This window comes from Tarenaya hassleriana, unplaced genomic scaffold (genome assembly GCF_000463585.1).
Source record: "Tarenaya hassleriana unplaced genomic scaffold, ASM46358v1 Cleome16, whole genome shotgun sequence".
Lineage (NCBI taxonomy): Eukaryota > Viridiplantae > Streptophyta > Magnoliopsida > Brassicales > Cleomaceae > Tarenaya > Tarenaya hassleriana.
This window is the reverse complement of record NW_010965019.1, coordinates 374,346-397,331: the sequence shown is the minus strand read 5'-3', so window position 1 is coordinate 397,331 and position 22,986 is coordinate 374,346. Positions and strand designations below refer to the sequence as shown.

Sequence of the window (22,986 nt, the reverse complement as noted above, 5' to 3'; positions counted from 1 at the left end):
GACTCTTTTGATGGTTCTTACTCTGTACAATTTTCTCTTTAATATTTTGATCGCTTGTAATTTTTATTTGGCTGATGATGATTTCATCTTGCTGTAATTTAAATCTCTCTTATGTATTTCAGTAACATATATATATATATATATACAAGTTTACCATTTACTAAAAAAAATAATTAAAATCTATGTTTCAATTCGATTTGATCATATTTTATTTTCGGATTTCCAAACTACGGTATCCGAAATTTATTTATTTTTCTACCATTTTCCTCGTCAATTTACCACAACAAGGTTGAACCCAATGAATTAGCTTTGTTGAGATTTTCCTTATTAGCAGTTTTATATTTAATATAAGAAATCATAAGGAATCGATGTCTTTGTATCCGACGGTCGAAAGTTTAGTGGAGATGGATAGGGGTGTAAAAAAAGACCGAGGCCCGTTACCCGATCCGAGCTCGCCCGTAAAATTTACGGGCTTGGATCTAAGAAATTGAAATCCAATCGTCCATCGGACCGGGCCGGCCCGGCCCGAAAAATGCGGGCTAAAATGCGGGCTTGGGTTTTTTTTTGGAAAATGGAACGAATCCGTCTCTAAAGGTGTCAAAATGGCCGGGCCGGACCGGGCCGGCCCGACGAAGAATTACGGGCCGGGTCGGCCCGGCCCGGCCATTTTGACACCCCTAGAGACGGATTCGTTCCATTTTCCAAAATAAAAAAAAAAATAAAAAAAGCTGTGAACCGTGCAGGCCTGAACTTCGACCTCCTCTCTCTTCTTTCGATAAAAAAAAATTGAGAATCCATTGAACGGGGAAAAAAAATCACTTCGATTCGTTTTTCTTCACAGCTCCCTCATTTTCTCGATCGCTCCTCCTTCTTCCGTTCAATCCAACACACAGAGAACAATCCGATCTTCTTCTCTCTTTCCACGTTATTCTTTTGCTCCCGTTTCGATTTTTGCGTCGTATCTAGGGTTTACGAGGAGGGTCGTCGAAGGAGGTGGATTATTTTCTCTTTTTGTTCCAAGGCAAGTGATTTCTCTCGATTTCTCTCGTTTTTTCTTTCGATTTCGGTTTAGCTTTTGGTGGAATGGCGAGGTACAATGAGGGTGAGGAGTGACGAAAAAGTTTGTAGATTCATCGAGTGAATATTTGTGACCCTGTTGAAGTGGTTGGGTGTTTTTTTTTTGGTGCGTGATTGACGCTGATGGAAACGTATGTGTTCATGGTTTCGTCGAAGTGCTTGGATTTATAGGTTACTCTGTGAATGCTTTGGATTTTTGGGGGAATCATTCTGGTTCTAAAAAAGTAACCATTTAGCTTGAATATTAGCTGTCTGAGTCCATATGGATGAATTTGCATATGCATTTAGGCAGTTAATATAAAATCTGAATTCTATTGTTTTGGAAGCAATTCGATAATCGAGACATTTTCAGGTGAGTGATTTGAATTTACTGAGCTTGGGTTCGGTTATTGGTTATGAAATTAATAGTTTATGTTTGATGCTAATCGGAGTTTGAGTTCGTTGTTGGGAAAAATGTATAAGAGGTCCAATTCTGTGACCCCTTGTAGGGGGCGAGCAACTGATATATATTGGTCTAAGCTACACTGTCAGGGTTCTTGTATGCATAAATGCACTTGTTTTGGATATCTACACCCAATTTTGTTGGATTTCTTTCGGAACTATTACTGAATCTGCAAATCTTTTGTTTATAATTGGATGTTTTGGCTGGCAGAAGTTTAACCTCTTAGTTCTCCAGGGTCAGTTTGGTTTGATCTTTTGGATTTGAGATTTTCTACCGAGGGATGTTATTCGTGGATGTGATTTTTCGTGTCTCGTTTACAGGTTTTGAGGCTTGGTTGGATGGTTGTGCAGTAGCTGCTGAATAATGACCTCTAGCTCAACAGGAGATCGAAGGTTCCTTTCTTTAGTTATACGTCACGTTTTGTTGTAATATTTACCATGTTGTTCATACAATGTTAAGGAGTTTTGTAAAAAAAAACGGTAGTATTATCCTTTAGACATGTTTTTTGTTGTCTGGAATCAGGTAACGTTTCCTGGTTATACATCAATGTTTTTGACATGAGCATAGCATGCTTGCTGCTGAAACATTGAATCGTTATATGGAGCTAGGGCCTATATCTGTATTATGCAATGATTGATAGATTGTCTGTTTTATGGGCGACAGATATAAGGAACTTGTGGTTTCAGTGTTTGCTTTGTTTGAGGCAGCTTATTTGGTTGGTCTCCCAGGCTTGATCTTACCGAGAGCACAAAAATAGAACTTGAGACCACTAGTTTCATTTTCTTCTGTGCTAGGATACTGCAATGGCAAACTACGTGTAGAATTTGTATTAATACAACTTGCTGCGAAAGTTGAATGTTGTTTTGCCCTTCAATGTTTTTGTGTTCAAATGATATGTTTTCTGATACTTTATTAATTAAGTATTTTACTGCTTCTATTACCTCTGCTCACTTTTTCACTGAAATAATGTTTACTCTGTTTTTATTGTTGCTGATCACGTCTTTAATGACAAATACACTTGTATACGATGGTCAGCAGATGGGGTACTGCAAGAAGAAGTGGCATGACCATATTAGGAAAGGTTGCAGTCCCGAAACCCATTAACTTACCGAGTCAAAGGTACACACTGATTACTTGGCCAAGCTATATTTTCTTTAAACCTTAACGTGGATATGCCTGTCTGTTATTTAGTCTTGATCACTTCTCTTCTGACATTTAAGGTTAGAAAACCAGGGTCTTGACCCAAATGTGGAAATCGTGCCAAAGTAAGTTTATACACCTTTCTTTCTCACGCCTCTAATTTTTTATCCCTAAATCTCATATTGTGTTTTAATTTTCTCTTTCTGACGTGTAACTATAGGGGAACCCTTAGTTGGGGCAGCAAATCATCTCTGAACGCATGGGGTCCATCGTCATTGTCACCGCGCACTGAAAGCGGTGCTGGTTCTCCAAGCCATCTTAGTAATCGCCCTTCTTCTGGTGGAACTTGCACTCGGCCATCAACTGCTGGTAGTGATAAAGCATATGAAACTTCTGCTAATGCATGGAATCCAAACTCTCGGCCTTCATCTGCATCTGGTGTGTTACCATCTAATCAGGCTTCCCTTGCACCGCCGCGTCCGCATAGTGCAGAGACGAGACCTTGTAGTTCCCAATTATCCCGCTTTGCTGAAGCTGCGCCAGAGAATTCTGCAGTATGGGGCCAAAATGCATCAGAGAAGTTGGTAAGGTTCTTAACTTCAAATAAGTGTCTCTGTAACCTATGTGATTCTGTCTGTTTTCTTTGGATTAGTGGCATGGTAAGCTACAGTGAGTCCTTGTGTTTGTGAGAGAGTAGATGCTAGTACTTTTGATGAACTTGAGATATAAAGTTAGTTGATCCAAATATAATATAATTTGACTTCTTTGATGTTCCATTCATGTTTACTGAGGAAACATGTTCCAGATGTTTCATTTGTCAGATGTGCAGGTTCTTGTTATCTGTCTGAGGTAATATTGTTGAGAGTGTATGGGCATTTTAATCAACTTATAGAGAATGATATTGGAATTGGATAACGATTGATGGAAATTTGATGAATTTCATGTTTCCAAAGTTTCGTTGGGATATCCACATGTTCAGAATTATTCATCCTGTTACCTGTTTTTATGCGCCATATTTTGTGGAAATTTTGATGTTTAGATTGATATTTCTTTAAAACTATAATATTTAAAATTTGCAATATGATTTTGTATAACACAATCTAAAAATAGTAGCTGTGATTTTGCATTGAAAAGCAATCTATAGCAACTGGTTTATGGATACTCTTTTGGTTACTTTTCTTTCTTTTTTTTTTCCTTTTTACTGTCTGAAATCTTCATCCGTTGCTTTTGAGTTGTTTTGCGCAGGGTGTCGGTCCAATAAAGAACGATGGGTTTTCTTTGATTTCTGGAGATTTTCCTTCACTTGGTGCTGAGAAAGCAAGTTCAGGAAAGAGCTCAGGGCTACAAGGTATCATTGCCTTTAACAGTCAAAATTGTTGCTGCATTCATGCACGTATATTGTTGTTTTGTTTTTTGTGTTTGAATTTTGGCGTTTTCTGTTTCTTGTCAATGCCATCAAGAGAGTGCAAAAGCAATTTCCCATAGGAACAGAGAAAACATAAGTTTTCATCAGTATCTTCAATATCTAATCTTAGTGCCCTGCATAAGAGTTAATAAACGTCTCATTCACTTTTACAGTTACCCAGAAAATCTTGCTGTGTGTGGCTTGAATCAGTATTAACACTGTGGCTTGCATTTCCATTTGGAATTTAGTTGAAACTGCCTCTAGGAATGCCTATGCGAGTATAGACAGGTTCATTTGATGTTGATAACATTAACTAAGAGTTAATTGTGGTAAATGCATCTGTTCTGGGTTTATTCTTTGTCTTGTTTAATGCCAATGTCGTAGGGGTTGAGATCCGAGAAAAAAGATTGGCCTGTAGGAATGATATAAAAATGCTTAAAAACTAAACTTTTAAGGAACTAGCTTTTCTGGCTTGGTGTTGGTTGGTTCACACTTTTTTGGTTCAATTCAACTTCTTAGGGTCTTAGGATCTATTAGATTAGATACTGTCGATGTGATGAATTTTATTTTGATAAGTCGATATGACTCATTAGGCATGGTACTTATAAACTACTTATTTGCCAGACCATGGTCCTCATGTTCGTCCTGGATCATCATCTGGAAGATCAGCAGCTGCAGAAGAGCGAGGTATAGATTCCATAGAAAGTTCTTGCTCTCAAACTTTTTTTCGTTCCTCGTCAGAAGGCATGCAAGTGTGCATTTTAGTTCAAGAGTCAATTCATTCCTTATGATAATTTTTTTTTGGGCGAGCATGGTCAGTGACTGCATCATGCATGTTTGTCTGGAAGCTTCTGAGGGATCCTTTTTATGATGGCTTTCCTGCAGATGCTAATATAAGGGATGAAGAAGTCAATACGTGGAGAAGAGATCATAAACCATACGGTGAAGATGGACCCCGGCATGGCATAGAGGAACCGCAAATGGATTCCCGTGGTCCACAATCATATCCTAATGCTAGTTTCCCCCCTCATCACTTTGATGGTTGGCGTGGCCCTCCAATGAATAATCATCCAGGGGGTGTTTGGTACCGAGGGAGCCCTCCGGCGTATGGTCAATCAGTGGGCCCTCGGGGCTTTCCCATGGACCCATTTCCATATTATCCTCAAGTTCCGCCTGCTCCTGGACTCGGTGCTGGTGCCAAGGGTAACCACCCTACAAATGGAGATATGGTCAGACCTCCAATCCCAGATTCTTATGTCTGCCCAGGGATGCCAATTAGACCCGGATTTTATCCCTGTCCGGTACCCTATGAAGGCTACTATGCTCCTCCAATGGGGTACTGCAATCCAAGCAATCGAGATTTACCTTTTTTGGGGATGCCATCAGGTCCACGTGGTTATAACAAGCACTCAGGTCAAGGTGGATCTGATCCGGCCGGCAGACCATTGGCTTCAGATCAGGTCGAAGCCGGACATTCCCAAGAACCACGAGGGCCTTACAAGGTTCTTTTGAAACCGCAAGAGGGACAGTGTGGGAAAGATGAAGCAAAGTGGGAAGAATCTTTAACAAATAGGGTTCCTGAGTCAGAGAAGGCAGCTAAACTGAGACCATCTTCAAACGATCCCTGGAGGGCCGAAGTCAGAAATGATAGAAATATCGAGTCAAGAAGAATATATGTCAGTTCAGAGACTTCTGCTCAGGCCTGGGAAGGTGGTTCTTCTGACACTGTCAAATCAAAGTTGAATGACGAACGAGAATTGTTTGAGGCAGGTGGTGATGTTCGAGAAAGTAAGGAAGAGAACACTGCCCCCAGAGATCCCAGTTGGATGCAAAAAATAGAGAGCTTGAATGCAAAATCTTGTACTGGTGATGGTCGACGACATGCCTCATCCGTTTCTAGTAGAGATCAACAAGGGAGCAAATCGCGTACAATTAACGCTGAGAATTATGTAAATAAATTTCCAACAAAAAATCCCCAAACAATTCATGCAAGTGATAGCAAGGGCCAAGGCTTTTACGAACAGGGTGATCAAGCCACATCTAGGAACCCTGAACAGGCAGCTATATCAAGGTCAGTTATAATGTATCAGTAGTATTTTGGTGGTTTCTGCTGTGCTTTATGTTGGGGGAGATTTGATGTTTGTATTCACAGGAGATCTACTCAAGGAACTCAAGGCAGAGCAGATTATCAGAGCAAAGGAAGAGTGATCAATCAAGATGGTGATGGTTGGCAGAAGAAAGCTGCTATTTCAAGCTCCACCACTGCAATACCAACTACAAATCTGGAGAGCTTTACAAAAGCTCATATGGCTGATTCTTTGAATACTGATACTGAACAAAAGCTTGGGCCTGTTCTTCTCCGGAAGAATGAGGGAGAGTCTGGAATATCTACAGATCCAAATAGCCAGGTAGAGACTTTATCACGATTGTTTTTGTTGTTCGTTAATGTTTCTTCTGTTCTTTTCAATTTTCTCTTCTGGTTTGACCGTGTATTTTACATGTTCTGTAATCAGCGTTCTAGGATGAGAGAGTTGGCCAAGCAACGTGCTCTACAAAGGCAGAAAGAGGAGGAAGAAAGAGCAAGAGATCAGCGGGCTAAGGCTCTTGCGAAACTAGAAGAGTTGAATAGGCGTACCCAAGTAATTGAGGAAGATTCAGCTAAGAGTGTGGAAGCTGCATCTGGTACACCTGAAGCTCCTCGATCTCTTTCAAATGAACTCTTGCCATCAAGCTCAAACTTTGAAATGGACCATGTTGGGCAACCACCCCGTGAGTCAAACACCACAGTTAGAGCTGAAATATATGAGGAGGCACCTGGACAAACTAGAAAAAGTGTGGTGCAAGAAGTAATGACTTCAACTGAGTTCGTGATAAATGCTGATACCACTCAACAGGATAACCTTCCACGTGTTCATGATGGTGGTGCATCAAAGCAGAAGCGCATGGGTTATAGGCAGAAGCAGAATGTTGTATTTGAGAAAAAAATTGCTGGCAACTTGCATGGTGCTGGTACACAGGAGGCAGTTGATGGTTTTCCATCTCATGAGGTAGTCAATGAAGGTATTCTAAGCCATAACACAGATATGCCTGCAACATCGAGCATGACAACAGAGTTAACCTACACAAAAAGAAAAAATAATCGGAACGGTAAGAAGAAGCATAAGGTTGTGGAGACAACAGCAGATGATACTTCAGGACACGTGGGAAAAGAAACAAAATCTGGAGGTGACCCAATTGAAACTGGTAACGAAAAGGCTGCTGAAATGGAGTTGGGATCTGACTCAGTTCCATGTCAAATGGATTTGAAAAAGTCCGATGATTCTGCTGAGCAAATCACTTCCGTGGCTAATGAGGAAGTCCAAGGCAGAGCAAAGAACCAGTGGAAATCTCAGCATTCACGTAGGCCTCAAAGAAACTCACAGGGGAATAAGCCTGCTGAGAGGTTTCATGGCACCGATGCTGTTGTGTGGGCACCTGTGCGTGCACAGCTGAAAGCTGATACCCAAGATGAAGCCAGCCAGAAGGCAGCGGCTGAATCTGTTGCCTCTGCAAAGAGTGGGCAACAAGTTCAGAATAACTCTAAAAGCAAGAGAGTGGAGATGGAGAGATATGTACCAAAGCCCATAGCAAAAGAAATGGCTGAGCAAAGTGTCAGTAAAAAGGAAGTTGCTGCTCCACATGCGCTGGAAAATGCCCAGAAAGAATACAGCGGTTCTGAAGGTACTGAAATGCTCCACCATTATTCTGATTCAACCACAGAGAAATCTGGGACTGTCTCACAGTCAAAGCATGGGAATGGTAGGCAGAACAAATATGGCAGAGGGCATGGATCATGGCGTCAGCATGGACCTGTTGAATCTACTAAAGCTTTAGAAGATGTGCAATTTGTAACCTCAGATCAGAATGTCCAAAGAACAGTGAATCACCATCAGCTTCTGCAAACCGAGAAAAGTGACATAGGCTTTGTCAGAGAGCAAACCGCATCACATGATGATGAATGGAGTGATGGCTGGACTATGATTCCCGAAGCACAGGATTCCACCGCCACTGTTCCTCAAGCTGTTGCTGTTGGAAAGGTTCAGGGAATGACTGCCCGTAGCAAGCAGCAAACTTTCAGAGGCAACAAAGGTGGAGGAAGTAACTATGGTGAGCACAAAAATGTCAATAACAGAGATTTTCGTAGAGGTTATGTGCAGCATTCGGGTTCTAGTGTAAGTCAATCAGATTTGCCCGGTGCTTTGAAAGAGAATCGTGGCCCTGGAGATCGATCGTCTTCTCATTGGCAACCGAAGATGCATACTTCCATTTCCTCTGATCAAAGAGCAGCTAAGTTCGCCGGATCTGATAGTACAGGAGCTGAAACTGATGGAGCTAACAAAAAGGACATGCATAATGATGGACGACAAGGGTTTACCAGAGAACAGAGGACAACACCGCCACCTGACAGACACGCTCAGTCTCAAGTCCAAGCACCTACAAATAAGGATGCTCGATTAGAGCAGAACTCGAATTTAGGGTTCCACAAGAGCACGGGCCAGGGTCGACGTTATGGAAGCAGGGGTCACGACGATTCATCGGTGCTAGATGATTCCCACCACCAACGGCGACCTCCAAGCAGGGATAGACCAAGGCATAATTCCCATTATGAGTACCAGCCTGTTGGTACGAAAGAGAGTTCTCAGACCTCGGGTCCTAGATACAGGGAGAAAGGGCATGCCCACCAAAGGAATGATGGAGAAAGGTTTTACCAACAGCAGAGAGGCAGTGTCCGGAGAGGAGACACTGGTTATGATTAGTGGAGGAAGAAACTGAGACGGGCTTCTTTCTCATTATGACTTTTAAGTGTCGGTGCGGCATTTTCATTGCAGGTTTTAGTTAGTCTGATCATGGACTCGATTTCAGAAGTACATGTATCCGTGGGTAAGCACCATTTTCGTGGTTGGCCGTATAACTGAAGCAGGGGAAAATGCTGAAGAGTAAGAGATGTTAGAGCAGCAGAGAAACAGAACTTGCATGGCAATATTTTTCAGTCTCTCTTAATTCGATAAATGCATCTGAACTTGAGAGCCTTTTGTGTGGGACCAAATGTGTTGGCAATGGAAACTATCTGAATCTCCTTTGGGTTAATGTGTCTAATTTCATCTGCCCATTTTGCCACGTTAACCTTGTTTGGTTGCTAAGAAAAATTACTTTTCAGGGCTTATTGATTACGTAGAATCGAATGGAATTGATTCAATTCAATTGAATAACGCGGAACCATATTTGAAATTTAGAATTCTTCAATTTAGATAATATTTGATTAGTTTTTCCATTGGAGTTGTAGATGTTTATGGCTTTCTGCTCATGTTGGATGAGTCAGTTTTATATCTATATACGTATATTGTCTTAATCTGGTGATGTTTTTTCTGTCCACTGTGCTAGAAATGCTTTAAGGCGAAGTTGCAAAATATACAACAAAGGTTCACTGGTGAATTATATAAAAAAACAATAATTGTAAAAACTATCTTTGAAATTTTCTTTGGACTCCTTTCAGTCACACATCACTTTCCTACCCATCTTCAATATTGGACGATCTGCAATCGTAGTTGAGGCTTGGTGGTCGTCATTTTCATAGAGTCCATGCACTATATACACACACACAATGTTAATAAAGCAATGGAAATTTAATCAAGTTTCAATTTGATTTGTTGTTTTTTCTTCAAATTTCCCAAATCTATAAAAACTTTGAAAATTTGACTAGGTATTTTATTTTTTGAACTTAACAAACTTATGACAATTTTAGTTTATTTCCATTAACTGTTTTGAAATTTTGTTGGTAAAATTAATCTATTTTTTTTTAATAATTTGATATGTTTGATGAGCTTTACATGTATAATTTTTTGTCTATTTAATGATCCTTTCACACTCTAGTAAAACTTTTTTTTAAAAAAAACACTTTGATAAGTTTGCAACTTCTATGATTCATGTTTGGCTTAAAGTATAAAATTGAGTGTAATTGAATTGATTTATATGTAATTATATTATGTATTTGTTTTAACAATTAATTTGAAATCATTTTTCTAAAACTAAATTAACCGAATTGAACCCAATATTAATATAAACAAAAAATTAATAAATCGAATTTTTAAAAATAAATATTTTATAATAAAACTTAAATCTAATTCAAATAAAGAAAAATTTGTAAAAAACTATTAGTATAAATCATCTAAAATTAAAAAATTAAATCAAAACAAATATATAACGACGTGTCAAAATTTTCATCTCCCATCTCCACTTCCAAAGTATTTTTTATTTTTGCTTTTTCAATAATTGCTTTCTAAAAAGGGGAAAAAAATCATTTTCTTTGCTTTTGTTTTATTTTCACCGGGAAAATGGAAACCGATGTCTTTCTTCTTCACCAAATCCAATGGTACGTTTACAGAGATCCTCATCTGCTTCAATTTCTAAGATAGTATTCCCTCCTACTGAATTATCATAAATAAATGAAAGTTTTATAATAAAAGCTGATACCAATTTCACAGTGAACAACAACACAGTAAGCGTTGCTAGTTATGTCTTGTCTTAATGGATCAGGAATCAACAAGGCAACTCAGTTGAGTCATGAAGATACGATCTTCGAGGGCTTTGTCCTCTGTCTTAATGGGTTTTGAAGAATCGTTGAAGATTTGGAGAAACATGGACCATAAATCCACTGTGAAACCGAGGGTCCATTTTGCGTTTTCTGCAATTATTTGGTACATCAAATTCTGCAACTTTTTGATTGTGACTGCCACCAATTCTTCAATAGTGATCAAGAGCATGCATATATCATGGTTTCATCAAGATTGTTCCTGAAAATGTGCATTCAAATCATTGAAACATTGAATACGAACTCAATGCACGTTTTTCTGATACGGTGGGTCCAAGATTTACAAATCTTTTCGTTTTGTTTTGTTTTGCTAATGTTCTAGATTCCTATATGTGTATAAATCATCTTCCCTTGGAGAAATCTGAAAACCATTCTTTGCGTCGGCCTGTATAGAAGAGGATGGCAAAAGGGTTCACGCTCGTTGCCCTCAGGGCATTGATGATTTCCATATTCCTCGGCTGGATTTCGCTTTGGATCCTTAGACCCACGAATCTATGGACGCGAGCTTGGCGTCAGGCTGAAGAGGCCATGAAGCATACGTTCTTCGGCTACTATGGTAAAAATCCATTTTACCATCATTTTGAAATCTTTCCCAAAGTTTCTAACTTAGCTGCTTTGATGACAAATAAATCAGGTCTCAATTTCGTCGTATTGTCATTTCCCGTCGTTGCTATTTCAATGATAGGATTGATTTACCTGAGTTTTCCGCCACAGAATCTGCGAAATCGGTAAACGTCTCGTCCATATAAAGATGCAGAACATAACATATGGAATGAAAGAGTAAGCTTATGAACTGAGGAGTGTTCTCTCGTTGCTTTGTTACAAAACCTGCAGAGGAAACGTGGAGCCGCAAATCTCGGTCTCGAATCCAATAATCATCAGTCAGTTCATTGGGATCGTTTCTTGCTTCGAGCTCGTTGCCCTTCTACTGTTCTTGTTGCTTCTTGCGTGGACCTTCTATGCCCGCATCTCTAACGACTTTAAGAAACTGATGCCGGTAAAATCCATGAAACTAGATCTGTAAGTTCTCTCCAACTTTAGAAATTCCATCCCTTTTCTGTTAAAAAAGGATAACAGATTCATCCACTTTCAATTCGGTTTGTCTGGACATGTTTCAGATGGCAGTTGAAGTACCTAAGAGTTGCTACTAGGTTCGGTTTGTTAGCCGAGGCATGTCTTGCTCTTCTTCTACTTCCTGTCCTGAGAGGACTCTCGGTGTTCCGGTTATGGAACATTCAGTTCGAAGCCTCTGTAAAATATCATATATGGCTCGGGACTGCGATGATATTCTTCGCCATGTTTCACGGTGGAAGCATCTTGTTCATCTGGCTTGTTAGCCATCACTTCGAAGATGAGGTAATATATACAAAATCATCCTTACAACTAACTCTTTCCAAAAGCCTTCTTCTTTCTCAATTCCGCAGCTTGTAGAACAGATATGGCGGTGGCAGAGAACGGGACGGATATATCTCGCTGGTTTGATTGCTCTCGTCATGGGATTACTGATGTGGATCACATCGCTTCCCCAGATTCGGAGGAAAAAATTTGAAGTGTTCTACTACACTCACCATCTGTACATAATCTTCCTTGTGTTCTTCCTGTTCCATGCCGGTGATCGCCATTTCTATTGGGTTCTCCCTGGAATATTTCTCTTCGGCCTCGACAAGGTGCTTCGAACTGTACAATCAAGAACAGAGAGCTACGTCCTCTCGGCGAGTTTATTCCCATGTAACGCTATCGAGCTTGTCATACCGAAGGTCCCAAGTAATGTTTGTTCCGTTTTGTAAATCTCTCTGTTAAGATCCTTATAAACACATATAGGCTCGTCGCTTATCTTAGAGATTCTGATGGTTTCAGGTCTAACATATGCTCCCTCGAGTGTTATATTCATGAACGTACCGAGCATTTCTCGATTTGAATGGCATCCATTTAGTATCACATCGAGCTCGATCTTAGACAGACACACGATGTCTGTTATGGTGAAATGTGAAGGAGGGTGGACAGAATCTCTTTATAATATGGTGCAGGCAACACTAGGCTCGGGTAACGATCAGAAGACTAACATACGAATACGAGTAGAAGGACCTCAAGGACCTGCCTTGGTAGATTTCCTCAGGTGATGAACCCTTCATCGGCTGGTTTTCTACATCGAAACCCGATGTTTAAGCTCATGTTTTTGCAATGGCAGGTACGAGAATATGCTTCTAGTAGCAGGAGGGGTCGGGATTACTCCATTTCTGAGCATTTTGCAGGAAATCGCTTGCGTGAGCAGCAAACCCGGATTCAGATACCCCAAGAGAATGCAACTGTTGTTTGTGGTCAAGACATGCCAAGACATTAGCATGTTGATACCGATATCTTCTATACTCTCGAAACCTATCGACGTTCATCTCAAGTTAAAAGTTTACGTCACCCGAGAGAAGCATTCAACCTCGACGTTGAGGGAACTCTTGAGCCGATCCGTAGTTCAGACCGTTTGTTTTGGACCGGCTGGCTGCTCGGGATTCCCCGTTCTTGGCCCTGAAAGTTCCCGATGGCTTGCCACGTTACTCGGGATAACTGTAATTGCATTTATTATCGCTCTGATCGGTTTGAGCCATGTCTTGATACCAGCAGAAAAGATGAAGAACGTTGCAGGGTCTATGAAATTGGTAGCTTCAGGAGGAAACAAGATAGCGAAAGAGAAAAGTCCCTCATGGGTTGCTGATTTGGTTATCATTGCATCTTACTTCATAGCCTTAACAATAGCCGGTCTTCTCGCAACTATCCAACATCGGAGACAACGACAAAGACAGAGAGATACGCTAAACATGTCGTCTGCGGAAGAACAGAAAGCCAGAGACAGAAACTTGATCGAATCAACGAGTGCCCATGTCGACGAACATGAGATCCATTGTGGAGAAAGGCCAGATTTTGAAGGTACTCCTCGGATCGGTTTGACTGTAATCATTTTATGGCATGTTCATGATTTTTACACGTTTCTGAGCAGAGATTTTTTCGGAGTTCCGGAAGGAATCAAGAACATCAAATGCAGGAGTGTTGGTGTGTGGACCAGAATCTATGAAGCAATCAGTTGCATCAATGTGCCGCAAAACATCAGAGTGTTTCATCGGAGATGGTCAGAGAGGAACAGACATGAATCTCAGTTTCCATTCTCTTAACTTCAATCTCTAATCTCTCTCTCTGTCCTTGAAACCTAAAAACGCTGAAGTTAGAAAGGTTATCAGGCAATAAACATCATTCGATTTCTGTAATTTTCTGTGTTTTGTATCTTCTCTCATGAATCAAATACCAAAGGTTATGTAAATCTGACCACGAATATTACAAACATATTTGCCCAAAAAAAACCCTGAAAGGAGTAACGAAGACCTCAAGAACAGGAATCCGCGGCCTCTGCGGTCGGAGTAAGACCGGCCAACAAATCCTCCGGAGGTGACCCGAGCAACAACGAAACGACCTCCTTCATCGTGGGCCGCTTTGCGGGATCGGGGTGACAACAAGCGAGCCCTAACTTCAACAACATCTCTACTTCCTCGGCCTCGAACTCTTGTTTGATCCTCACGTCAGCAGCCTCGGCCACTCTCCCTCCGCCGTATAACTCTCTCACCCAATCCACAAGCACCATGTCCTCTTCTTCTGCGTACTCGATCGGTCTCCTGCCGCAAACCACTTCCAAAACCACCACGCCAAAGCTGTAAACGTCGCTGGCTGTGGTGGGTGAAGCTGCCGAGGCCAGCTCCGGAGCCAAGTACCCGAGTGTGCCCACCACGCGCGTGGTGTTCGGGGCTCCCCCGTGTTCATACAGCTTGGCGAGACCAAAGTCCCCCAACCGAGATCTCATGTCGGAATCTAGTAATATGTTGCTGGATTTGATGTCTCTGTGGATCACCACTTGGTCCCAACCATGGTGGAGATAGTTCAACCCTTCTGCGACGTCGTTGATCACCTTTCGGCGACGATGCCATGGAAGTACCTCTTGAGGGTTGTCGAAGATCCATCGGTTTAGGCTTCCGTTGGGCATGTAGTCATAGACGAGCATGAGCTCCTTTTTCCGGCGACACCAACCTCGCATCTGTACGAGGTTCTTGTGCTGAAGCCGACCCATGCTGGAGATCTCCGCCATGAATTCTCTGAGCCCTTGCTTCGAGTCGTGGTTCACGCATTTCACCGCGACTTCGTTGTTGTTCGACAAAACTCCTCTGTAAACTCGACCGAATCCGCCGGACCCAAGAAGCCGAGCTCCGGAGAATTCGTCCGTCGCAGCGGCGAGTTCTTCGTAGCTGAATCTGTGAGGCCAGAATTCAAGTTCCCACTCCTCGATCTCATCGTCTTCTTCGTCGTCGACCGTCAGTTTTCTCCAGATTAAGTAACCCCCAGACCCGAGAAGACCCACGAACACAACGCAACCGACAACTATCCCTGCTATTGCTCCGGCGGAAAGGGAAGATGACAAAGATTCCGGCAAGAAAACCGGTAAATTCGTCGTGTTGATCTCGCGAGGAGCTCCGGTGTCACTCAAACTCCAAGCCAAAATCCTCTGAGCTTCGACCCACGTAGTCTTCGAAGCTGAGAACCCAACAAACATATCCGGCGACACATAATTCGCGATGACCGGATTGCGGAAGCTCAGCGTCGGCCGAAGAGGACGAGAAATTCCGGCGGGAGCAACGGAGACGTTGATTTCAAATCTAGATCCGTCGAAGTCGATCCAAGCTTGAACGTTCTGCCCAGTACGCATATTGACAGACACGAAGCTTCCATTACTGGCATCGTCGTAGTACCCAGCAGATTGGGTTACGATCGATTCGATGTTATTGAGATCGATGCCGATGTGATTCCCATCTGGGTCGTTGAATTCCGGGTTCCGACCAGTATCGAACTCGACGACGAGTAGTGGCGCGACGGATCTGACGGTGGCGTTTGTGAAGATTCCGAAGTATTGGCTCGCAATAGTTCCAGGAGGCGAAGTGGAGTTGGAGAGGACGAAGCAGAGGCCGAATCCAGGGCTGGTGGAAATCTCAGGGAGGACGGAGAAGACGAAGGAAGTGGAGAAGGAGGAGAGACGGGTCGGGTCACTGATCGGGTCGGGAACGATACGGAGCTTCTGTGGGTGGAAGACGCGGCCGAAGGAGAACTGGTTCGAGTCGTTGGTGAGGCGGAGGACGGTGGCGTCGATGCGAGCGTCCTCAACGAGGACGAGGTCCGTCGCGTTGACGGCGGAGTTGAAGGAGTTGTAGAGGAAGTCAACAGAGGATGATAACGGCGGGGAAAGGAGAAGAACAAAGGCGACGGCGAGGATGAGCCGCGGCGGCGGAGGCTTTGCCGGCATCGATGGAGGTTGGGGTCGGAGAATGTTACGATGATTGATTGCTTCTTTTTATTTATTTATTTATTTTCCGTTTGCTGGTTTGGACAATTAAAGGCGGTCAAATGCGTGGACGAAGGAAATGTTTCGGTCAATAATAATTAAATTCTAATTGGGAAATACAAATATGACATTTTCAAAATTCATGTGGATAACTCGATAACGTATTTAGGTTTTTTACTAAGAAAATAAAGTCGATCAAATGTAATATTATACAATTCTATTTTGGACCGACTATTTGATTTCATTTGTTTATTGTATTTTATGGATACAACTAGATAGAAATAGATAGATTTACAATGGATGTGAACCATGTCACGAACGTTTGTGCAAAAATAGTAATATTACAAAGGGAAATTGTTCGTTTCCCTTTTTTATGTGTCATGAAGTTGAACTATTGATGGGATAAAAATATCCGTATATATATTTTTTAAAATTGTGTACTTTCATAGAAAAACTTCTAACCTTATTATTAGAGAAATAAAAAAAACATTCAACTTAACGATTTTGACAAAAAAAAAAACCAAAATTTTGTTTTTATCAAATAAACATGAATTTTTTTAATTGCATTTAAAAAAATACTAAAATTTTTAACTGATAAAAAAATATATAAAATTTTATATAATTGTCAAAAAATGTTAAAATTTTTAATAGATTAAAAAAAATATATAAACTATATACAATGGTCCAAAAAACCTAACTACAATAATTTGATGTGTTTATGTCTCGTTATACCACGTCAATTCGTTTATTTATTTTGACATCGTAGAAGATGAAAAAATTAATATAAGAAATTGTTGTTGTAACTGGTTACGTTTTTGTAGCTAGGTAATATCTAGAACTAAAATAAAAAATTTGAAAAGATATAAAAATCAGTAAAAAGACATAATTGGAATTTGGAAACTAATAACAACAATGATGCTTAAAATTGGATCTGGACACACCAAACGCTTGTATTTTTGTGTGAAAAGAACAAAGGAATTGAGAATGGTTGGATCATGTTTGTGGATTGTCATCAAATTAGTTTTTGTATATAGGTGTTAGTTCTTTCACAAATCCAAAGGAAAAAAAAAAATATTATAAAACGATATGCATAAGAACCCAGAAGACAAACGTGACCGAGGTTCAATTTTTTATGATCTTTGTTTCGGAAACCAAAATATTCAGTTTCGAAATCTGAACTTGTTGTTCCTCGTTTCTTGTCTCGGACATTATGAAAATTAACAAATATTTTGCAAATTAAAATCGTAATTCTTATGGATTTTCTCACTTGGATGAATATTCGGTTCGATTATTTCGGTTATTAATTGAGTCGAATCGAATAAGGATTTTAGATTATTCATTGAACCGAAAAATTTTCAATAACCGATTGGTTTTGAATTTTCAAAATTCGAATCTGAAATAAATTAAATCGAATAAAATCAAATATCTTTTTGATTGTGAGTTTTTAAAAACCGAAATAACCAAACCCGAACACGGATTAACAAAGCGAACCGTTCGCGCACCCTACTTTCTCACCTGGGGAAAGCTGAAACGGTTTCGATTGGCGAGAAAGAATAAAGAGTGAAAAAAAAATGCATAAAACTATTAGTAATATTTTGGTAACGCATTAAAACTTACGGTTATTTTGTAATCCTTTTTCGGTAACCTATCCATTAGGATATAAATATCCTTTGGATATTCTTACATTATGATTTTGTGGAGCTTAGTTTTGTAGTCATCTGTAAAATTATTTCCTTTCAATTTATTTGTGTTAATGGTTCATTGCTTGATGGAAATAATTTGAAGTTTTTATGAATAACAGCAGATCTAATTAGCCATTCCGGATCTCATTCTCCTGAATCGTGACACAAACAGAAAGCTGAAAACGGCTTTGCTTCAACGTGAAGAATAAAGAATGGAAAAGCACAGTGCAAAAAAGTTAAAACCATTCAAAGCCTGAATTGCTGACGAACACAAAATCTGGTTCAAGCGCTAAATTCCAGAACCGACCCATCGAAATCCGAATCACCCCGTTGTCTTCCTCATGCAGCCTTGTCGTGTCGCTCTGTTTCTCTCCCACGTTGTGGTTGCTCCCTTTTATGGGTCTTAAGTTTTCTCTCACTTTTCCTCCATTTTCTCCCTCACCGAGCAGGGAGCCTCAGGAGGCAGTTTCATGCGTACCCACCTCTCTTCCCTTCGTTTTTTTTTTCACAAACCCATTTCGTTTTTCGCCTCTCTAACCGATCAAAATCGATTTTGGTAGTGCCCACGAATTCGTAGTGTGCGATGAGGCTGTACGTGTACGTGCTGCAGGCGAAGGACTTACCGGTGAAAGATACGTACGTGAAGCTTCAAATCGGGAAGCACAAATCGAAGACGAGCGTTGTTAGGAACACGAAGAACCCTATTTGGAACGAGGAGTTCGTGTTCAGGGTCAGTGGTGTCGGAGAAGGCGATGAAGTGGTCGTGTCGGTTCTTCAGCATGAACAGGATTCGAGTCTTTTCAATGTCTCTGCTGGGTTGATTGGCCGTGTTCGGATACCACTTCCGTCCATCACAGGGGAAGAGAATCAGACTGTGTTGCCGACCTGGTTCGTGTTCGAAAAACCCAGGAACGGAAAGTTTGTGAATATAGAATGCGGTAAGTATCTGATTTCGTTTGAGGAGCTCTTCGATTTACTGGCTTTGAAGACAATGCTTGTTGAGGCCTTAGGCGAGTATGTTTTGTCGAGTTATAACTCCCCGAGATTGTTCTGAATACACTGTTTTATCTTGAGTTTTCCCTTTGCTGATCTTTTGGCGATGAGATTGCTGTTTCATTTGTTCAGAAATCGGGTAGAAATGATATTTCGACATTACCATGTTTACGAGGATCATCATCGTGTCGCATGTGAAAAAATGTTCTAGAAATAATCTGGCTTTCTTTCTTAAAATTTGCCTTTTTTTTTGGGGGAGAAAACTTACTGTGATTTTTTGTGTCAGAACAAGTGGGGCTTCGAGTTTAAATTATTCCAGAATCATTGATGTTTATGAGTTTGGTGTCTTCCTACTTTGAGCAAGATCATTGTTTTATGTTGTTGATCTATGCTGTGGACTTCTTTTCCTGGGTATGTTGATGCGTATGTTTATTGCACATCTGGGTGCTTACAAACTTTGCTTTGGTCTTACAGGGAAAATCCTTCTCAGCCTTTCTTTGCAGGGAAAATTGGAAGGTATTCCTAATGACCAAGACCTTTGTGACGAGCCGGGCATCAACACGGAGGATTCGAAAGAATATGAAGGACCAGCTAAAGATTTGGTTTCCTCGAAAGTCGGGCGACGCAGTAAACATCATGAAGGGAAGAAATTGATGAAAGCAATTGTCAACAACCTTGATAAGCTGTTTCATAAGAAGGAGGATATGACTAAAGGAAATGATAATGATCCATCAGAACACAGCTCAGCATCCAATTTTGAGGATTCCACGGATGGATCTTCTATCCCTTATAAGTCCACTGGCTTTGAAGATGGACTTGATTTGATGCAATCCAGGGACAGCGAAAATGACGACATGCCTGAGAATCTTCCGGGTGGGGTTCTTGTCGACCAGAATTATCTGGTCTCACCCAGTGATCTTAACAGATTTCTTTTCTTACCAAGTTCGCAGTTCAGGAAGGAGTTGGCTGAAATTCAAGGGATAACAGATTTACAGGAAGAGCCTTGGATAATGAAGCAGGGAGATAATCCTTCTCTGGCACGGGTTCTGACATACATGACAGCTGCAACAAAGATGGTAAAGTCTGTCAAGGCCACTGAGGAGCAGGTTTATCTTAAAGCAAAGGGGCAACATTTTGCAGTTCATGCTACCGTTAATACACCAAATGTTCCATATGGTAGCACTTTTAAGGTAGAGTTGCTTTACAAGATCCAACCTGGAATCGAGCTACCTTCTGGTGAGGAAACTTCTCGGCTGATTGTATCATGGAGAATTCATTTCCATCAAAGTACCATGATGAAAGGTATGATTGAAGGAGGTGCTCGGCAAGGGCTGAGAGAGAGTTTTGAACAGTTTGCTGAATTGCTTGCTAAGAATTACAAGACTCTTGATTCGGTTAGTTTGTTGGACAAAGATCAGGTTCTAGCTACATTATCAGAACAGAAGCCTGATCTGAAATCAGCTTTCCAATACTTCTGGAGTTTCTATGTCATCTGTGCTGTTCTTATGTTTGTGTATGTTATGGCTCATATTCTGCATTGTGAACCCAGCAAAGTCCAGGGTTATGAGTTCTATGGACTTGATTTGCCTGATACCCTTGGAGAGCTTTTTACTAGCGGAATACTAGTCCTTCTGTTGCAGCGTGTGTATAGGATGATCATGCACTTTGTAGAAGCAAATTTGCATAGAGGTGAAGCCAAAGACATTTCACTGAAAAAAATAGCATGTCCGAATTCCTTGCATAGTCCAACTGAAATCTTTTAATGATTTTGATTTCAGGATGTGATCATGGAGTTAAAGCCAGTGGCAAAGGATGGATTCTCACGATAGCTTTAATTAAAGGCACGAATTTGGCTTCAGTGGAGAGCACAGAGCTTTTTGATCCCTACGTTGTTTTCACGTGCAATGGGAAAACGAGAACAAGCTCTGTCAAGCTTCAAGCTCAAGAACCTCAATGGAATGGTAAACAGACTTTTCTTATGGGACAGTCTTTAGATAAAGAATTGAACAAGTGATGGTATTGTTAGTTAAATTCAGTAATTAATTTTCTTTTGGCATCATATTAAACAAGTCAAAATTCTTTTATCCCGCTTGTATTTCTCTCTGTTTTTTTTTTCCTGGCAACCTGTGACTGAGGAACATCTGTGAGGTGTTTGCAGAGGTAATTGAGTTTGATGCAATGGAAGAACCACCATCGGTATTAGATGTTGAGGTCTTTGATTTTGATGGTCCCTTCGACCAGGGTGCCTCTCTCGGGCATGCTGAGATAAATTTCTTGAAACTTACACCGGATGAACTTGCGGACTTGTGGGTTCCACTTGAGGGTAATCTTGCCCAAGCTTCTCAGTCAAAGTTACATTTGAGGATCTTCCTGGAGAACAACAATGGGGTTGAAACAATGAAGGACTACTTGACTAAGGTTGAAAAGGAAGTCGGGAAGAAGGTATATTTATTCAAAGTACTTAGACCACCATATCATTTGCTGGTCATTCTCTGCATCTCTTGTCTGTGACTCTTCAAATCTCTGTTCCTCATCTGTCTTGTTGCTGGAGAATCCTTCCTAGTTGCTTTTAATAGGCTTCATTTTGATATTTTCATGTTCATTTTTTTTCCTGACCTTATGTCTTTTGGATTTGGCATTGACAGTTGAATATTCGGTCACCACAGAAGAACTCTGCTTTCCAGAAACTCTTTGGACTGCCGCATGAAGAATTTCTTCTTAAAGAGTATACATGCCAACTGAAGAGAAAAATGCCTTTGCAGGTTTTCTTCTGATCTCCGTCTTCAGGAAAATCATGTATCTCGGATTAATTCTTGAACTAGATTCACCTAATCACATAATGAAAGCCCCTGAATACATAAAGATGTATCATGGATCACACCATAACATACAGATACTATAACAAATTTGTTTTTCATGGTTAAATGAGGCTGCAAACAAACAGGGCAGAGCATAAAGAGATGGTTTTCTTTCCACCATTGTAACTGCTTGCCCCCTTCTTTGGATGAGTTAGAATTTACGCTTTTCTTTGAACTACTGTTTGACAGGGCAAGCTCTTCCTGTCTGCCAGAATTGTGGCATTCTACTCCAACTTTTTCGGACACAAAACCAAGTTTTACTTCCTCTGGGAAGACATTGATGAAATTCAAGTGCTTCCCCCAACGTTTGCTTCTTTAGGCAGCCCTTTGCTGCTCATCATTCTGAAAAAAGATCGAGGTCTAGATGCGAAACATGGAGCAAAGTCTCAAGACGAGGAAGGAAGACTTTGGTTCTATTTCCAATCATTTGTGACATTTGATGCGACCAGCAGGTATTACTGTGTCATGGCTAAAAAGTTCGCATGGTCGGTCATCCGCCTGAGTGGCCCAATCATCTCTCGATTCACGTTTGTTGATTCGTTGTTTGCATCTTTTAAACTTGATGATTCACAATGCGAACAGGACGACTATGGCTATATGGAAAACAAGGGTTCTAAGCGGAGATCATAGAGAAGAAATGGCAAAAGAAGAAGAAACTGGGGGGATACCCTTCTTGCCTAAAGATGTTGTTTCAGATGCCGACGAATTCAAGATGTCGAAGTTGTACACTTGCGATTCACCCATCAACGTAATTCTTTTACTCTTCCCTTACATCAATTCATTCTGACTTGGAGTTGATTTTCCTGGGATCTGATGATGAACTCTTCGCCTCGCAGGTGGATTTGGCTATGGAGATTTTCGGAGGAGGTGAGATTGAGCGTAAGATCATGGAAAAGTCTGGGTGTCTAAGTTACACGAGCACAATGTGGGAATCCGTAGAACCCGATGTCTCTGAAAGACGGATCTCTTACAAGTTCAATCACCATGTTTCGATTTTCGGAGGCAGTGTCACCTGCGAGCAGCAGAAGTCTCCTGCTTCTGATGGTGAAGGGTGGATCGTGACCGAGGGCGTGACCCTTCATGACGTCCCATTCGGCGACCATTTCCGTGTACGTCTTCTTTGCTACATCTTTGATTACACGCAAGGGAGAATTTCTAGACGTTTGATGCATAGGCATAAAAGCCATCAATAATGCATCACAACAAGAGAAAGTGACAAAGAAGCCACGGACAGGAATTTGACCCAAAACCAAAAATCCAAACTTTTGAACGACACTTTAGAAAAATAATGATCTTTTGGCACCTTCGAAGTTCATTTTTCGGAGTTTTTGGGAAGAAGTCTTGGTTTACACGAATAGGCAGCAGAATCCGAAATATTTTAAAAGTTATATTC

The 22,986-nt window shown here is 40.9% G+C and overlaps 4 protein-coding genes across 7 annotated transcripts in view; 3 read left to right on the top strand and 1 right to left on the bottom strand.

Annotated features, from left to right (window-relative positions):
* Positions 1-733: 733 nt before the first annotated feature.
* LOC104809247 (protein MODIFIER OF SNC1 1) lies at positions 734-9,221 on the top strand. The gene is made up of 10 exons (XM_010535158.2): positions 734-1,021; positions 1,840-1,911; positions 2,558-2,638; positions 2,740-2,784; positions 2,880-3,243; positions 3,905-4,007; positions 4,689-4,751; positions 4,950-6,135; positions 6,217-6,472; positions 6,578-9,221. The coding sequence occupies exons 2-10, from the start codon at positions 1,883-1,885 to the stop codon at positions 8,858-8,860; spliced, it is 4,410 nt and encodes a 1,469-aa protein (XP_010533460.1). The 5' UTR covers positions 734-1,021; positions 1,840-1,882; the 3' UTR covers positions 8,861-9,221.
* Positions 9,222-10,372: 1,151 nt separating this feature from the next.
* On the top strand, positions 10,373-13,993 carry LOC104809245 (ferric reduction oxidase 8, mitochondrial). Of its 4 annotated transcripts, none has more exons than XM_010535154.1 (10): positions 10,373-10,473; positions 10,638-10,798; positions 11,086-11,248; positions 11,327-11,420; positions 11,527-11,712; positions 11,811-12,048; positions 12,117-12,456; positions 12,550-12,808; positions 12,881-13,611; positions 13,682-13,993. In XM_010535154.1, the coding sequence occupies exons 3-10, from the start codon at positions 11,092-11,094 to the stop codon at positions 13,864-13,866; spliced, it is 2,190 nt and encodes a 729-aa protein (XP_010533456.1). In that variant the 5' UTR covers positions 10,373-10,473; positions 10,638-10,798; positions 11,086-11,091; the 3' UTR covers positions 13,867-13,993. The 4 variants fall into 4 exon arrangements, with proteins under 4 accessions (XP_010533456.1, XP_010533458.1, XP_010533455.1 ...); XM_010535156.1 differs by having other exon boundaries at positions 11,015-11,248; positions 12,129-12,456; XM_010535153.1 differs by having other exon boundaries at positions 11,015-11,248.
* On the bottom strand, positions 13,916-16,139 carry LOC104809246 (L-type lectin-domain containing receptor kinase S.1). The gene has a single exon (XM_010535157.2). It carries the CDS (start codon positions 16,019-16,021, stop codon positions 14,063-14,065), a length of 1,959 nt encoding a protein of 652 aa, XP_010533459.1. The 5' UTR covers positions 16,022-16,139; the 3' UTR covers positions 13,916-14,062.
* A 1,867-nt stretch (positions 16,140-18,006) lies between these two features.
* Positions 18,007-22,986, top strand: part of LOC104809244 (C2 and GRAM domain-containing protein At5g50170) — a 5,764-nt gene continuing 784 nt past the window's right edge. Inside the window, exons 1-9 of the mRNA XM_010535152.1 lie at positions 18,007-18,216; positions 18,303-18,680; positions 19,210-20,424; positions 20,514-20,696; positions 20,894-21,177; positions 21,381-21,497; positions 21,783-22,045; positions 22,176-22,341; positions 22,430-22,702. Of these exons, the coding sequence (XP_010533454.1) occupies positions 18,326-18,680; positions 19,210-20,424; positions 20,514-20,696; positions 20,894-21,177; positions 21,381-21,497; positions 21,783-22,045; positions 22,176-22,341; positions 22,430-22,702 (2,856 nt within the window). The 5' untranslated portion in view covers positions 18,007-18,216; positions 18,303-18,325. The remainder of the gene's footprint in view (positions 18,217-18,302; positions 18,681-19,209; positions 20,425-20,513; positions 20,697-20,893; positions 21,178-21,380; positions 21,498-21,782; positions 22,046-22,175; positions 22,342-22,429; positions 22,703-22,986) is intronic.